We start from the raw sequence: 17,107 nt of genomic DNA on the forward strand, positions 1-17,107 counted from the left end.
CCCAAATCAGTAACAATAAGCTATTTAGTGCTGCAAAAAAAGGAAATCAAGTACACTAGTGTAAATCTTAAGCATAACAAAATAAAGCATGCCTCAAAGCATTTTCTTTAAATTTTAGATGTTTGAAAGCCTCTTATGTATACTAATGCTGGTCACCTTTTGTGGTGAGAAAGTATGCTTTAGTAGTCAGTTCATCACACTTCATCATGTCTATATAAATATCAACACCTCCATAGCCACACCATAATCTTTCACACATTTTATTGAAACAATATGTGATGCACCAACATAGTAACATTTAAATTAAGCCAGGTGATCTACGACTATATTGTTTTCACATGAACTAATACATTTTTCTGTTTTATTGGTTTTGGGACATGTAAACTGCCAAAAGGGATCTTTAGACCAGAGGTGGGGAACCTTTTTTTCTATCGGGGCCACTGACCCACAGAAAAAAACAGTCATAGGCCACACACAGCCCTGGGGGGTGGAGAGGTTGCGGAGCCTTGGGGCTTCCCCTAAGCTGTGGGATGGGACCAGAGATAAGAGGTTCAGGGTGCGGGACGGGGCTCTGGGCTGGGGCAGGGGTTTGGACGGGGTGCAGGCTCTGGGTTGGGGATGAGGGGCTTGGAGTGTAGGAGGGGGCTCAGGCTGGGGCAGGGGGTTGGAGTGCAGGAGGAGGTATGGGTGCCAGCTCTGGGGGGCGTTTGAGTGTGGGACAACGCTTAGGGCTTGGGTAGGGGGGTGGGGGTGCAGGGTCTGGGAGGGAGTTAGGGTGCTGGAGGGGGTTCTGACTGGGAGCAGGGGGCTGGGGGCAGGTGGGGGTGTGGGGAGGGAGTTAGGGTGCAGAAGGAGGTTCAGACCTGGAGTAGTGGATTGGGGGTCTGGGCTCCAGCCAAGCAGCACTCACCGCGGTGGCTCCCGGTCAGTGGCATAACGGGGCTAAGGCAGGCTCCCTGCCTGCTGGGGCTCCGCTGCTCCCAGAAACAGGCGCCATGTCTGGCCCCTTTATGGAGAGGCCAGGGGGCTCTGCACGGTGCGTGCTTCCCACACTAGCAGGAGCTACCACTGCAGCTCCTATTGGCTGCAGTTCCTGGGCAATGGGAGCTTCAGAGCTGCCGATGGGGTTGGGGGCAGTGCGCAGAGCTTCCCTGATCGCCCCTGCTCCTAGGGGCCGCAGGGACATGCTGGTAGCTTCTGGGAGCTGCATGGAGCCAACTGGACTTTTAACGGCATGGCAACCGTAGCTTCCCCCTGCATCGCGGCGAGACGGTGCTTGCAGTGTCAGCACTATGGGGGGGAGGGGTGCTGAAGCTTGGGGCTTCTGGGCCATGGCACAGAGGCTTGCCATGGGGCAGATCTGGCCTGCGGGCCGTAGGTTCCCCACCCCTGCTCTAGACCAACTATGTTCCTCAAAGATTTGGATGCGGTACCTTTCAACTCACTGGATAGGATTCAGCCGGGGTCAGTATGACCAAATTTTGGTCACATGATGCCTGTTTCACTATCCATTCATTCCAATATAAGCCCTCAGTTGGTGGACAGATTTTTACATCACCATTGGTATCCTTAGCAAGACAAGGAGAGTGAGGTAACATCTTCTATTGGACCGACTTCTGTTGGCAACAAAAGGCAAGTCTAACATACAGTGCTACATCAATGCAGCTGCGCTGCTATAGCGCATCTGGTGAAGATGCGCTGCGCCATCAGGAGAACGCTCTCCCGTTGGCAAAATTACTCCACCTTGGCAAGAATCATAAGCTATATCAGCGGGAGAGCATCTCCTGCCGTCATAGCACCAATATGGACAGCACAAAACTTGTGTGAGGTTAACCCCCCAAGGGACGTCTATGATTCTATGAAGTTAGATTAACTTGGGTAATAGTGCAGACCTGCCCAAAGACAAGCTTTAGAGCTTTCACAGATCTCTTCAGGTCCTGGGACCAACACAGCTACAACACTGCTGAAACTGACAAGGTTACAAAGGGGTCAGGCATCAAAACTAGCGTGAAGACTGAAGAACAGTCTCACCCCTAGTTTCTCTCTCCAAATTAAATGAAAGCACATTATTGAGCAGGTGCAGGAAAGTGTGCAGAGAGACATGCATGTACCTATTATTTGAATATTATTTGTAAATATAATCTAAGCAAATAATATGGAAAATCCAGAATAAGTAGACAGTATATATTGTGTGACAGAGACCAAGGAAGTAAGAAGCAGGCCTGTCCTTCCTCATTTCAGCTGTACTGAAATAGAAGGCAGATTATTTTTTTTAAGAGCATAATCAAAGGCTAAGTAAACAGAGCCTGCGGGGGATCTTTAAATACAGAAAAAATAATTGGGAAGGAAAAGACTATAAAACTGCACAAATTAAGAGTGGCCTCTTCACCATTAAATGAGAAACTACTTTCAGGAACAGTACAAGTCCCTAGAATAAAGTTTTTGTTTGTTTGTTTTTTAAACCTTACAAATACAAAAACCATTCTTTAGCATCACAGATTCTTACCACTCAGCCACCTGCACCACTACTCTCCACCCAGTCCTTTACTCTCCCCTTCCAATCACCAACAACACTCACCTCTGCTACAAGCACTACACTGAAAGTGTGTGGTGACAACCAAATACAGAAAGGAATCAATCCATCTAATAAATGCAAAATAACCCACCATTCCCTGAGGTGCAGCTACCACCCTCCCTCCCCGCGCCAGACCCCCATGTCTGCTCCCCTGCCCCCCCATACTCCTTCTCAGACACCCCAACCTCCTGGGAGCCCCCTCCCGGGTTACCTGCCAGGAGGCTGACGATGTCCTCGGGCAGGGCGGGTGGGCTGCGCATGCTGAGGGGGGAGGGCAGGGGGCAGCTGCTGGCCTCGGACCCAGGAGGGAGGAAGTGACAGCCCCGCCCCCGGCCTCAGCACGGGGAAGTCATTGAAACCGCAGGAGCAAGAGGGGGCGGAGCTACTCGCTCCTCTCCTCTCTCCGCTTCCCCTCCCCTCCGCTTCAGTCCGGCCGCGCATGCGCCTCTGCCTCGGTCAGGCTCAGGGTTGTGGTGTTACTCCCGCTGCTAGGCTCCCACTTAGCACAGCCCCAAGCGGAGCCGGCGTGGTCCCTATCACGTGACCACAACTCCCTCCATTTTTAATGTGGGCATGAAGTTCAAAGAGGCCTCAGCGGAGGAGCCGCCCCGCATCCCGCTACCTGCATCAAAGATGGCGTCCAAGCCGATTCATTGGCCTGCTACGCCCTGGGACGGGGCCTCCCTCGCTGATTGGTTCATTGTTTCCGCTCCCTATCCCCGCCCCGTTCATAGCGTTGCTCAGGTCCCCCGCCTTGCGTCACAGTGCCCCGCCCCGGCTGTAGCGCGCATCCTGCCAGGCAGAGTCTGAGCGCGCTCTTTTAGACGCCCCCCAGGGCAGGGGTCCGGGGCGAGAAGGGCAGAAACGGGGTGGGGGGGAATGAGCGGGCAGGGGAAGAGGGAGGTGCGGGTGGGCAGGGAGGGAGGAACAGGTGCAAGGGGGGAGGAAGGTGGGGGCAGAGAGGCAGGAGCAGGGTGCAAGGGGGAGGGACAGAGACTGACCCAAATTGTAATCTACATTTCTTCACTCTCTGTGCTGGATTGGACATAGTGCATAGACATCTCTGCTAAGAAGGAGGAAGAGAACAACTATTCTGACTTTAGGCACAATCCTAGACCAGTGGCTCTCAACCTTTCCAGACTACTGTACCCCTTTCAGGAGTCTGATTTGTCTTGCATACCCCCTCCTCAGTTAAAAACTACTTGCTTACAAAATCAGACATAAAAATACAAGTGTCACAGCACATTATTACTGAAAAATATCTTTCTGATTTTACCATATAATTATAAAATAAATCAATTGGAATATTAAATATTGTACTTACATTTCATTGTATAGTACATAGAATAGGGATATAAAATGTTAACCGGTTAACTGGTAAGCATTAGTCTTACCGGTTAACCCCCCTTAACCGTTAACCCCTAGGCCAGCCGCCTGTCACAATCCCAGCAGCCCTGCGCAGGCCGTCCACCCCACCAATTGGAGCCGTCCAGCTGCTGATGCAGAGGGGGCCCCCAAGCTGGCGGGAGCTGATTTGTCCTTGGCCCCGCACCCCCATAGGGATGACCCTGCTGCCGAAGCCAGCAGCCCCACGCCAGCCTACCACCCCACCAACCTCAGCAGCCCAGGTGGATCAGCCCCAGCCACGCTGGCCAGACAGAACAGCCCCAGCCCATGCCGGCCAGCTGAACCCAACCCCAGCCCCTCTCCCTTTCATCGGTTAACCGTTTAAACGATATAATTTTAATCGTTAAACAGTTAACTTTTTAACGATATCTATATCCCTAACATAGAACAGTCTGTGAAACAAGTCATTGTCTGTATGAAATTTTAGTTTGTACTGACTTTGCTAGTGCTTTTTATGTAGCCTTTTGTAAAAGTAGGCAAATATCTGGATAAGTTGATACACAGAGGTCTTCCGGGGGTGTATCCTCGGGGGTATGTGTACCCCTAGTTGAGAACCACTGTCCTAGAGGTTCCCTCTTTATTTCAGCCCCATGTTCAGATGCTTCTCTCAGATTGTGTGTTCAAAATTGGGCTAGACATCTTGCAGGAACAAGATCCTCCCATCACCACTACCATTTCAGTGGGACTACACATGTACTTAAAGCCAAGAATGTGTGTGTCCGAGACCTTGCAAGATCAAAGCCTGATTGCCAAGAATGTATTTCTCTGCACTTGGGGGATTGGACTCAGTATTGTTTCAGTGGTTTCCCCCTCTTTAATTACACAAGACAGCTCATTTCAGTTACATCTGGTTTTCAGAACTGTACAGCTTTATTACCTGGTTTTATAGCCAGCTTGACTGAAGCACAACCCGTTAAGTAACTGGCCTGTCTAATGTTGCACAGTGACTTTAATCTTCTAATTTCAAAATAAAATCATGTTTATATATGGAGCTTAACTTTATATATTTGTGTTGATGGTTAATAAGTACCTATTACTCTTCTGCCATAGGAATATTTGTGTTTTGTTCATTTTTCTACAGTGGTGAGAATAATTATTTGTGCTTACATTAGTGGACACATTTCAGATGTGCAGATTTTGGGAAGTTGACATAAGGCTATAAAGAATAGGAAAGGGAAATCCAGTCTAATGTGTTTGCCCTTCTTGGATTAATCTTAATCCCACTTTCTTTTGTTGACTTTACCACTCTGTTCCTTTCTTCTCCAGAAAGAAGCTGAGCATGGCACTGGAACTCCAATGTAGTTTGTTTTGAGATCACTTTTCCTGGTAATTTATTCCATATGTTTTGCCATTGTATGAGTTATGCCTAAATTTCAGGGACTAAAGTAGACAAAAATAAATTACCTTTTATTATTTTTTGTCCTTTGCATCTCTCTCCCGAATTCGAGATACTCTTGTCCTTCCACAGACTTTCTTCTTGCAGTATCCTTTCCCTGGCTGACACTGCACTTACGATCAGCCTATGACAGAAGTGGCTTATTTTTCAATAATTATTTTTGGCGGCTCATTTGTGTCTTGCTGATTTCCTGAATTATCCTTAGTTTACTAATTTTTAAATATTCCCCTGATAGGAAGCATGATGCAAAACAGATCCAGGCCTTCAATGAAGCATATCTGGGTTCAAAGGCACTTCAACCCATTTTCTGAGGATCCCACAGCTTTGTGCATCATGGAAGCTGGACTTTGGCTAATAAGGGGTTCTCAGCATATAGGTTGTGACCTCATGGAGATCTCAAACAAGTTTTAGTGGAGTAACCACCCTCCCTCTTGCCTTTTTGGTTTAAAAAAAAGTTTCTAATCCTTATAATTGCAGAAAGATGCTCCAAAATGTGAAATCAGTGTAAACTAATGCCTGCCTAAGGCTGCAGTCAGCCTGAAATAATCAGTCTAGGAAGTATGAATATCCCCTTTCATCTCAGTCAAGGCCCTGTGGCTTCTGCAACCCTGGAATTTGCTATTTTCCAATGTGTCATGACATTCAACATTTTTTCCATGGAATTTTGCCATTTTTCTGTGGCCAGGCACCTATATCTTTGTTTTTCAGTAGTGTAGGAGTTAGGCCCTGCCTGTAGCTGCCTCTTGTTTTCCAGCTTACTCCTTAAGATAAAGTTAATTAGATTATAGTTCATGCTCCCAACACTGTTTCATAGAGGCTGGCAGCTAGGTGGCTGTGATCACTGCATTTTTTCCCTCTATGCATTCAGTGCTTGCAGTCTGTCTTTCTCCTCTGCTGGATTCAAACTAAAGCAGCTTGTCAGCTACCTTGATACTTTAAAAGAGCTCCTGTAGAAGTTGGCAAAGGATTCTGGGGAGTGTGTACAGCCACTGAAAGGAAGGGCCACTGAGCCATTTAGAGACCAAACCACATCATCTTTACAGAAGAAACCCATAAAAGTTTATGGGTTTACAAATTCAGAAAATTGTTTTAATAAATGACAATACTGTAACCTGGAAATCCCCCTGTACATTAGACGTGGGATCACTGCATATAACAAAAGCTAACAACCCTCATATACTTGAGGAAACATTGATTGCACCCATGGCCTCTGATATAAGTAATGCTCTGTTAGAATCTGCCGCTGCCAGTGAGGCATAGTTGTTCCACTCCAGCATTGCAATCAGCTGACAAATTCATGATATCACTTCAGATGGTTGAGAATAGCCATGTAAAAGTATGCAGAAGAGTTAATACTTCATACTACAACTGGTTGAAACTCTAGATGTCATCTTCTGCCTAATATTTTTCCAGTATAGTTGAGAACCATCCATACAGGATGACTTTGTATTTCATTGTCCCCTGATGGACATGCTACAGAAGAAAAACATTCCTGAAGTTTTTCAAAATGAGTTTGTGCAGCTGGGTTGCATTGGCATAGCTGTATTGGTATTTGTACTGATAGTCCCTAAACCTGTCAAGGAAACAGTGTGGCCTTACGAACAGAATCCAGTCCATTGCATCCCAAGCCATTTGGACACACTATTCAATGGGTGCTTTGGTGGCAAAGAGGATGCTAATGGAACTGAAGAAATGGGTGCTCAACATCACCAGCTTCTCTTCCACACCAAAGTTTATTGACTTTCATGTGGCAATGGTTTAATTGCTTGTTTGAACTCACAGAAAATGCAAGGTCTTTTCTTGGTGAATGTGGCTCTGCCCTTACTAAATAGTTCACTGATCAGTATTGGCTTGCTCTGAATTCTGCTGTCAATGGTCATGATATGAGTTCTCAGTTTCAGGATCACAAATCCCAAAAGGATCCCTAACAGGAGTCAGAGGGTTATTGTAGGAGTATAAGCCCACATAAGGGCTGAGTGAACTATGGTTTTAAATTGAGTTTGGATTTTTAGTGTCAGTAATAGATCCAAAGCATGTGATTAAAAAGAATTAAATCATAAGAAAGAAAAGTTGTTTGTGGTAAACTTGTAGTGATTCTGGAATTAACAGTGTTATTTAAGATTTGGGCTAAACAATAGAAATAAAGAAAACGTTAATAAGTGGTTTGAAATATTTAATCCGGTAGTCAGGGGAAAAAGCTTGAAGACAGCAGAGTGTAGCCCTAAACTGCTTCAGCTGATTTTATCTAAGGTCTAATAACCAGCAATGACATCACATGTTTGCTACAGTTTATAAAAAGGCAAAATTTTACAGGTTTTTTTTTCCTTCAAGCTTTTCTCTACCCCTTTGGAGATATGCCATGATGGGAGGACATCTCCTGGGCCCAAATCTGTACTATATATTTTGACCAGTGCTTATAACTATATGTTTGCTAGGGTTTAGAATATAGACATATGTATGCTTGTTTTTGTAGTTTGAATGTAACCAACACCAGGTGGCCTTTGAACTAATAAAAGAATGGTTGTGTGGAAACTGAGTCATGGTCAGGGCCGGCCTTAGGCACCAGCAAAACAAGCTGGTGCCTGGGGCGGCACATTTTTAGGGGCGGCATGGCCGGCACCAGAATGCCTCCCCCGCCGCCCCTAAAAATGTGCCCCAGCCGCTCTAGCTCACCTCCACTGCTGCTGCCGCTTGCGCACCACGGCCCGCAAAACAGCTGATTCGCGCACCGCTACTCGCCCTCCCTCCCAGGCTCTCAAACCTGGAAGGGAGGGGGAGATCTCGAGCGGCCGCAACGCGCAAAACAGCTTGAGAGCCTGGGAGGGAGAGGGGGAGAAGCGGCGCCCCCGCCGCGGCCACTCGGAGTCTCCCCCTCCCTCCCTCCCTCCTAGGCTTGAGAGCCTGGGGGAGGAGGCAGGGCTGGGGATTTGGGGAAGGGGCGGAGTTGAGGCAGGGCCGGGGGTGGAGTAATTAAAAAATGGGGGGGGAGGCAAAATTGTTTTTGCTTGGGGCGGCAAAAATCCTAGAGCCGGCCTTGGTCATGGTAAACCTTAATAAACTTATCAGGGAAATTATTTCCAACTGTTATGACCACTCTGCCCTTCCCATATTGCTAAAAGGGATGGGGATTCCAGGGAGGCCCAGGTTAGAAAAAGGGTGAGACCTATATCTTAGATCACTTACTACAGGCTACATTTTGATAAATGACTGAGGCATTTGGGCTGGTTCTATATTCACTATTGTTTTTACCTTTCCAAATAAGTCCATATTTCATCATTACTTACTTATGCCAAAACATTTCTGGAAAAGGATTGGTATTTATATGATCAAAAATATAACATAGTATGCTTGTGTTCAATAACTGTGACTGTTGTTCAGTGAATGTTGGGTAACATGTCTGAATCTGAATACTTCCTGCACCATCCGACATCACTTAGCGCATGTACAAAACTCTTCCATCCCTGTTGATCATGCTGCTTGCTGAAATGGCTAGCTTGTTGTGTTTCTATAACTAAAGTTGTTTATGAGACTAGACTGTTGGCCTATCACTCAAACCCCAACCTGGGGGACCAGTGGACTGCTTTTCATCTGATCCCTACCATTTGACTTGTCTGGCGTAGGTGGCCCTACCGGGAGTTAAAACTCCTACTGGCATAGCTCTTGGGATTATTGGAACACTCAAGCTTTCCCACTACATCAAGGTACAGCCTACAGGGAAAGGGATATCATATGGGAACATATTTCCCTTTGATTTTTATTTTTAGCTGGACATCCATTTGTTTGGGCAGGTAGTATGTTTATGCCTGATTCAAAAAATCATTTCCCACCATGTCAGCAGGGATTAAGTACTCTATATGTCAACACTAAGCTTAAGTATGGCCCCTTTTTAAATAAACTTCACACAAGAAAGCTCGCATGAGAGTTCCATTGGGATGTTGTCTTGAAAGAGTTTTCCAGCTTGGTTGATTCAAGGAGAAGGATGAAGTCCCAGTAGTTAGTTTCAGCACAGATAAAACACTTATAGATGTCAGTGGGCATTTTGTCTTGCTAAGTACTACACAATCAAGCCAAAGATAAACTTACCCTATCATGCTCATTTTACTCTTCCAAGTAATTCCACTGAAGTATGGGGTTAATTGTGTAATTAAAAGGTGCAAGATTCAGACCATGATGGGTCTAGTTGCTCCTGCTTTTATCTAGGCCTTTGCTCTTTGCCACCTTCAAAGTGACCCACCAATGAAAGAAAAACTGTGCTTATGCCCTTCTTTCATGATGTATAAAGTTGGCTTGAAAATATTTTTTTTTAAGTAGGTGAATGGGTGGGAGAAGGTTCTGTTTGATTCCTGCTTTGACCCCCAAATCAGAAATTCAGTGTCTCGTGTAACTTTTCTTTTAGCCCCTATATAAAATATCTAATGAATATTGTGGAGTAAGGAGGAGACTTTCAACATCCTTGTGGTTTGTGAACCCACAGCACATCAGCAGATTCTCCAGAAAAAAACAAAGAAGATTATCCTTAACATCCCTGTACTTCAAAAGGTGAAATGAAGCATGAAGAAAATGTAGGCCACCTTTAATACAAAGTTAAAGTGTTATTGTAATTTTTAGATCTTTTTCACCTGTGATGCACCAGAACATTTCAATTTTGTTTTAAAATGTATTTTGGAAACAAAGTAATTACACTAGTAACAAACCTCGTAACCAAAAGGGTATTGTCACACTCCTAATTATGTATTCTATTTTGCTAATCTCTTCTGTTTTCTACAGTACAGAAGCGCAATCCACTTTTAAAGTTGCCAAAGCCTCATCCCCAAATTGCACAAGAAGCAGTAGCTATGTATATGCATGGGGGGAAAGGGGGAGAGGGGTTTCCAGAATTACAAAATAATTCCTGTGTAACCTTTCTGTTTTCAGGGGGAAAGGGAGGGTCACTTTGGTTTGGTTTAAAGTGGATGGTGCCAAATTCAAGGGCAAATAAACACTAAGCTTCCCTTCTTATTTCTGATGATTTTTTATCTCTGTGTGCTCAATACTAGCATGTTTCATTTCTGCGTTTTCTGGGTTTTTTTATTTGCTGCTCTAGTGCGATTGCTGTAAGCAGCAACAAATCAGGAAACCATCATAATATTCAAATGAAGCAGCCACTTTTGCTGTCTGAGTTCAACATTGTTACTGGGAAACATATAAATGAAAGTCTGCTTCAAACCCACCTAAATAGGATTCTGATCAAAGTGAGACAGATATATATGTTTGTTTCTTGCAGTGCAGTCCTCTTTACTTTACAACAGGAATATCATCAGTTACCTTCTTTTAAATGGTACATGGATATACAAAATACCATGCAAAATAAGAAGCATTCGTTGTCTCCAGCAGAAATTGTATTCATTTCTGTTTTATTAAAATGCTATATAGTTAAACTTCATTTCAGAGGGTTCAGTTTAAACTGTGAATTATTACTGTGTAAAATAGGGAACCATGGAAAATTCTTGATGCAGATACAGTTTATTTATAAAGTGTCTTCTGGGATGTCACGTGGTTTACAGTGAGTCTACTCAATTAATAAAATAGCTTTTCTCAGCAAGTATTTCTAGTGTAATGTCCATAAACTATAGTGTACTCAAGGGTGCTAAAAGTATTCAGGCTTATTCATGGCAATATACTAAAGAGAGAGCAAACAGTTGCCAGAACCAACATCATGTCACCTTTTTGTATCTTTTCAATTTAATTAAAAGCTCTGAATACAAAGTAACTTTTATCTGTCTTGTAAAGGAAAATGCAAATACTTAAATAAACCATGACAGACAGGTTTTCTAGTTTCTTTTATATATGCTATTATATACATATACATTCCATGTATATGCCCCCCAGCACTGTAGCATGTGAGCATCTCACAATTCTGAATGTATTTATCCTCAGATCACCCCTGTAAGATAGGAAATGCTATTATCTCCATTTTACAGATTGAGAACTGATGCCCAGAGAGTCTAAGTGATTTGCCAAGGTCACAAAGGAAGTGTGTAGTGGAGCAGAAAATTGAACCTAGGTCTTCCATCTCCTGGACTTGTGCCCAAAGCCTAAGGACCATCCTTCTTCCCCAGTTTTATTATCTTTGTTGTCGGCTTCCTTTTGCATGGTGTGACATACCTGGGTACAATCAAGGCTAATGAGCAGCTCTGCCACCCTTGCCCTGCAGTCTTGGGTGCCTTATGATGCCTTGCTGAAGGAGTTCCCACCTGAGCCACTCACAAAAACTGTAAAGCAGCTGGCCGGCCCAGGCTAAGAGGCTCAGGCCCCGGCGTCTCCCGCCCGGCTCAGCTTGGGCCCTGGGGCGCCGGCCCCCGGCCAAGCACCGCCGGTCCCGGCCCGGCCCCGACCGAGCACCGCCGGCCCCGGCCCCGTCCCAGCCCCGGCCGAGCACCGCCGGCCCCGGCCCCCCGGCCGAGCACCGCCGGCGCTGGCCCTGGCCCTGCACCGCCGGCCCTGCACCGCTGGGCCCTCCCTCCCTTCCTCCCTATTTTCCCGGACATGTCCGTCTTTTTGGGATTTCCTCCCGGACGGGGATTTGAGGCCCCAAAAGCCGGACATGTCCGGGAAAATCTGGACGTATGGTAACCCTACCAAAATGCACTGCTCTCTTTGCCATTGCCGGAGCTGCTAATGTGGATGCGCTCTACCGGCACAAGGATCACGGTGTGAATACGCAACAGCAGTTTAATTCCAGAGCTTTAATAAAAGTGGTATAACTTGTTGTGCAGAAACTTGCCAGTGTAGACATACCCTTAGGTTACACTCTGGCTCTCACCAGCCTGGGTTATACTGCAGGGTGACCCTACCCCACTCCCTGTCTTAGATTTTCCCCCAGAAATGTTTTTCCTGTACTGCCCAGCCCTCCTGTGGGCAAGACAAGTTTATATAAAGTTAGCTATTTCTTTAATAGAAATAATATTCACACAACTGTTGAGATGAGTTCCTGTCTGCATCCTGTAAAACTTGCCCATAGCGGTATTGCCCTGGCCTCTTCTTTTGTCATTCAGTGTTGCACGCATTCTAAAACAATATGCATTTCCACACCTTTTGGGGGCAAAGCCAGACTTTGAGGCACCTGCTCCCCTACTTGGTGTAAACTTTGCTTGTGCCAATCAGAAACGAATACAAACAGGTTTTGGGCCCCATCCCCTATGACACTTCTATGATGTCATAGTTGGTACTTTATGGGCCTGCCTGCCATGTGCAGGCAGGGAGAGGAGAAAGAAAAATGAATCCTGTGTATCCTGTGTACACCCGTAACCGAGCCTGATCACCTCAAAGCCTCTCTCTCAGCTCATGTGTTTCAAACAGAGTTTCTACGTTTGCCGGTCGTTATGCGTTGGTTTGTATTTGTAAGTATCAGTTATTACTAAATGCTGCATCTTTGTTTATAAATATTGTTAGTAGATATTTTAGTCATTGTGTGTTTTAAGTTTCATTAACTCTAGTAGCTAATCAAACGCTGCTCCCTTACCCCTGGTAATTATCCCCAATAAAACTTTAAATTGATTAATTTTAGTTGTGTGTGTGTGTGTGTCTGCAGTTTGCATCGTGACCCATACTCTCCTTGCATCCCTTACCAATATAGTCTATTGCCATGTGCAGCCTGGTAAATAACAGGCCTGCATTTTCTTTCACCTCTGCGTGCCCGTGGCAATCCACAACAACTTGCCACCTCAAATAGAGTTTCCACAACACTTCAATTTAAACACAATAAATTGATAGCTAAAACAATCAAACAAGTTTATTAACCATAAAGAGAGAAATTTTAAGTAAGTACAAATATGAGGCATAAAAGTCAGAAAAGGTTAGAGAAAAATAAAGATAAAACACAACTGATGCTTAACTTAAACTATGTTAAATTCAAAGCAAAGTTTTCTTACCACATGCTTTCATCCATCTTATTGACTCAACTTCCTAGATCAGGACCCCTTCTCCCAGAATCCAACAAATGCATCCTTTGTTGCTTCAGATCCAGTGAATGTGATGGGCTGGGAGACAGAGAGGAGGTGCCTTGGGGTATTTGTCCCTATTTTTTTAATACTTTCAGTCCCCCTCTTGAAACACATTTTCAGCAGGGTACCAGAAGACACAAAGTTTATAGGAAAGGATGGTTCCCTGCTGCTTTTTTCTCATCTGTTAGAGCTTCTTTTGTTTCCCTTCCTGCTTGATGACTCTGTTTACTGCTTAAATGCAAATTAAGCAGAGCACACATTCCTTTGTTTGAGATAGACCTGTTTGCCAATCTCAGTTTGGAACATGTATTAATAATACCATACAGTGCAATCTTATAACTTTACATACAATGTTGCCACATATTTTATCAGGACACTAATGACCAGCAAATTATGAGTTTTCAAATGATACCTTACAAGGCATACTTTGTATGAAGATTATTACAATAGTGTGTAGGGTGTGACTAGAGGGGTGCATTCTGTCACAGGTGGCAAGGAGTATCCAAAGCAATCATCTATTTACTCCATCAGACACCACTGCCTTTGGACCCTTCATCACAATAACCCTTGTTCCTGAAGAGGGCTGCATATGTTTCACATCAGAGCCTGTCAGTGTTATTCTGAGCACCAGCCATTAAGGGTTGCAGATGAGAGAAATCTGGTGCTCCTTCCTCTGTGGGATAGAGCAGTGCTTCTCAAGCTATCTCATGTGGGGGACCAGCAATTTTTTTTCCCAATGTGCCAGGGACCGGTGCCATATTATTATCCTGTTCGACGCTCTTATGAGGAAACTCGCTGTGGACCAGCAGCCAATGGCTTGTGGACCGGCACCGGTCCGCGGACCATCACTTTGAGAAGCACTGGGCTAGAGTATGTGAGGACTCTTCTGAGTTCTTAAGCCTCACTTCGTGAATTTTAGTACCAACTTGTGTCCCCACAGGCCAACACAATACACCACTGCTAGATTGCCAGAATAGCAATACCACTTCTGTGGCGTCTGCATTTTTAAATGTGAATTTGATGCCAACAAAATATGCCTGACACCCTGGATTCTTCTATCTAGCCATAAAGCAGGTTCTGTTTAAGCATCATCTGTACAGGTTTCCCCACATTGCCCTAATGGTGAACCTCAACCATTACCTGGAGAAACCACCTATGGGATTAAGAAGACAGCTCAGGCTCCTTACCCATCAGTCTTCGGCCTTCCTGAGGAGAATGCTAACAAGGTAGCCATCTCTGACTCCTATCGCTTCTCCTGCATAAAACTCATCTACAACATATAAACCTGAGGTAGGAAATACTGTTTTCCTCCTCGCCAGTAAGCTTTCAACACCAAAGGGCTATATGACTTGGAGGGCCTGAAATGCAATGTTAAGACTTCATAACCAAGTATCTGAAAGCTCTATTTTGCCTAACATACTTATCCGTTTCATACATTTCTGCTCAAAAGTTTATCATTGCAATTATTGCTAATGAAAGTATTATGTGTAGTGCCAAACTCATGAGCCAGAGGGTTGATTCTTTTTTTCTTCAAGTTTTTCAGTACCTACTAAGTGGCACTACTCAGGAACTTTTTGATGAAAACTTTTGTCAGAAAATACCAATTGATTGAAACGTATTGCTCTAGGGTGGATTTTCTGGAGAGAGAGAGAGAGAGATAGACAGACAGACAGACACCACAACCACCACCTTATCTCATAATAGCTAATAGCCCAGTGGTTAGAACACTCACTTGGGACATGGAGACCCAACTTTAAGTCCTTGCTCTGCCTGATTCAGCTCAGGAATTTGAATCTGTTTCTCCTATGTCCCACAGGTGAGTGCCCTTTCCACCATATTATTGGTTATTCTGGGGTCAGTTGTTCTTTTAATAAAAAAGCAAGATAAAGATCTTGGTTTTCTTCTGCACTGGAACAAAAACAAATTCCAAAACCTCAGAATGTTTTGACAATATAGTTCTCATTTTCTGGCCAACCCTGCTACTAATTATATTAATTCATTACTGCAAATGGAACTCCAGTACCATAAAACCAGATTCTGCTCTAATTAAAGGGAATGGCAAAACTGTCATTGACCTCTGTAGGAGTAGGTTCAGGCCCATAACTTTCTTGTATTGTACATTAAATGACAATCAGAAATACCATATTTTTCCATTAAAATGATATATGTTGTGTGACAAGTAGTAGCATAGGGGTTAATCTGAAGGTCATAATTAGAGTTTTTAATAGAAGGTTAAGTATTTTTAATACCCAATTCTAAATTTCTGTTACACTAACTGATGCTATTCAGGATTTTTACACATGGCACAGTTGAATTTGGCGGCAGATGAATGTATGCTATATTTCAAATTCCTCAGTTTTGCTGATCTAGCATCTTCTGAGGCATTACACCATGTGGTGAACAAACACACTATAAGCAAAGAAGTTTTCCACTGAGAGTTGACACTTATTTAAAACATTTAATACTTTCCTGTTTCCTGCTGGTAGAAATAATGTAAATTTTAATTTGATCTGAAGAATTGTGCAATTATTATAATAGATATCATTTAATTATCTTTGGGGAGTTTAGGTGCAGCATGTACTAGCTAATGGCAAATCCATTAACTGATTAACTGAGTTATATAAAGAAAGTTTATTATCCATACATTTGGTTGATATGGCATTAAGTCAAAATATATTTGAAGAGATATTCACTTTGTATTTAAAATACCTTACAGAAAAATCATTGTGCCAGATAGTAATGAAATATTTGAAATACTAGTTACTATAAAACTAGGAAATACTATAAAAGCATAAAAACAACCTAAAAATAACCCAAGGCACTACTAATTGAGTATGATTCAGTGCTTCCAGTAAATTCATGGCAGCTACGAGCAACAGAAAAACAGCGCTCCCTACCTTGAAAGACTGCCAGTTTACCATAGGATATTGATCCAAACAGTTTGAACATCTTCCGGATAGAAGATTACCAAAAGTCAGTCCCTCTTGGGACTTCTTTCCTCTCCCATGGCCACAGGCAGCTCCATCCGAAAGTCATCACTTTCCCTGATCTATTAAGATTTAGAAATTATTCTACAGCTGATGTGTTTCTTTTCTTGACATTAGTCTTAGGAGTGTAGTTTGGTCAGGTGGGGCTAAATAATCTAGCAGTCTTAAACTATGCCATGGTATCTTGGAAATACCTACATTTTGCAATTATTCCATTGCCTTCAAAATACCTTCAGAATATTGTTTATTTGCACCATATAAATATCACAGCATATGAGTTTATTGTCACATTCTTGTTCTGATGGGGCTCTGCTCTGCCTATAAAAATAGACAAATATTTGAGTACTGTGTGGCTACAAGTGAGCTACTTGATGCTTTCCCAGACTGCTTGGTAAGTGTGTTTGCCTACCAGTAATAATATTTCACACTGATATATGACGTCTTTGATCCAAGGATCTCAGAGAATTCACAAGCATTAAGTAATTAAGCCTCACACGCTCCTGGGAGCTATGTATTAGTATCACCATTTCACAGGAGGGTGAACTGTAGCACAGAGAGATTTACATGGCATCTTCATGGTAAAACAGCAAATCAGTGACAGTGCTGGGAACAGAATTTGATAGGAGAGTTAAATCCACTTGTTCTTTGGGACCAAGAACTCCTCTATGTGCTTGCATGTAGGGGCCTAGAACACAATCCTAATAAAGCTTGCAGTTAACTGAGTGATTAGCTTTAAATGGTGGTGGGTAGCCTTTGGAGG

The 17,107-nt window shown here is 43.8% G+C and overlaps 1 protein-coding gene across 1 annotated transcript in view; it reads right to left on the minus strand.

The window, feature by feature from the left end:
* SKAP2 (src kinase associated phosphoprotein 2) overlaps positions 1-3,204 on the minus strand; it is a 155,517-nt gene extending 152,313 nt beyond the window's left edge. Inside the window, exon 1 of the mRNA XM_005296977.5 lies at positions 2,787-3,204. Within this exon, the coding sequence (XP_005297034.2) occupies positions 2,787-2,835 (49 nt within the window). The 5' untranslated portion in view covers positions 2,836-3,204. The remainder of the gene's footprint in view (positions 1-2,786) is intronic.
* Between the last annotated feature and the right edge of the window lie 13,903 nt (positions 3,205-17,107).

This window comes from Chrysemys picta, chromosome 2 (assembly GCF_011386835.1).
Source record: "Chrysemys picta bellii isolate R12L10 chromosome 2, ASM1138683v2, whole genome shotgun sequence".
Classification (NCBI taxonomy): domain Eukaryota; kingdom Metazoa; phylum Chordata; order Testudines; family Emydidae; genus Chrysemys; species Chrysemys picta.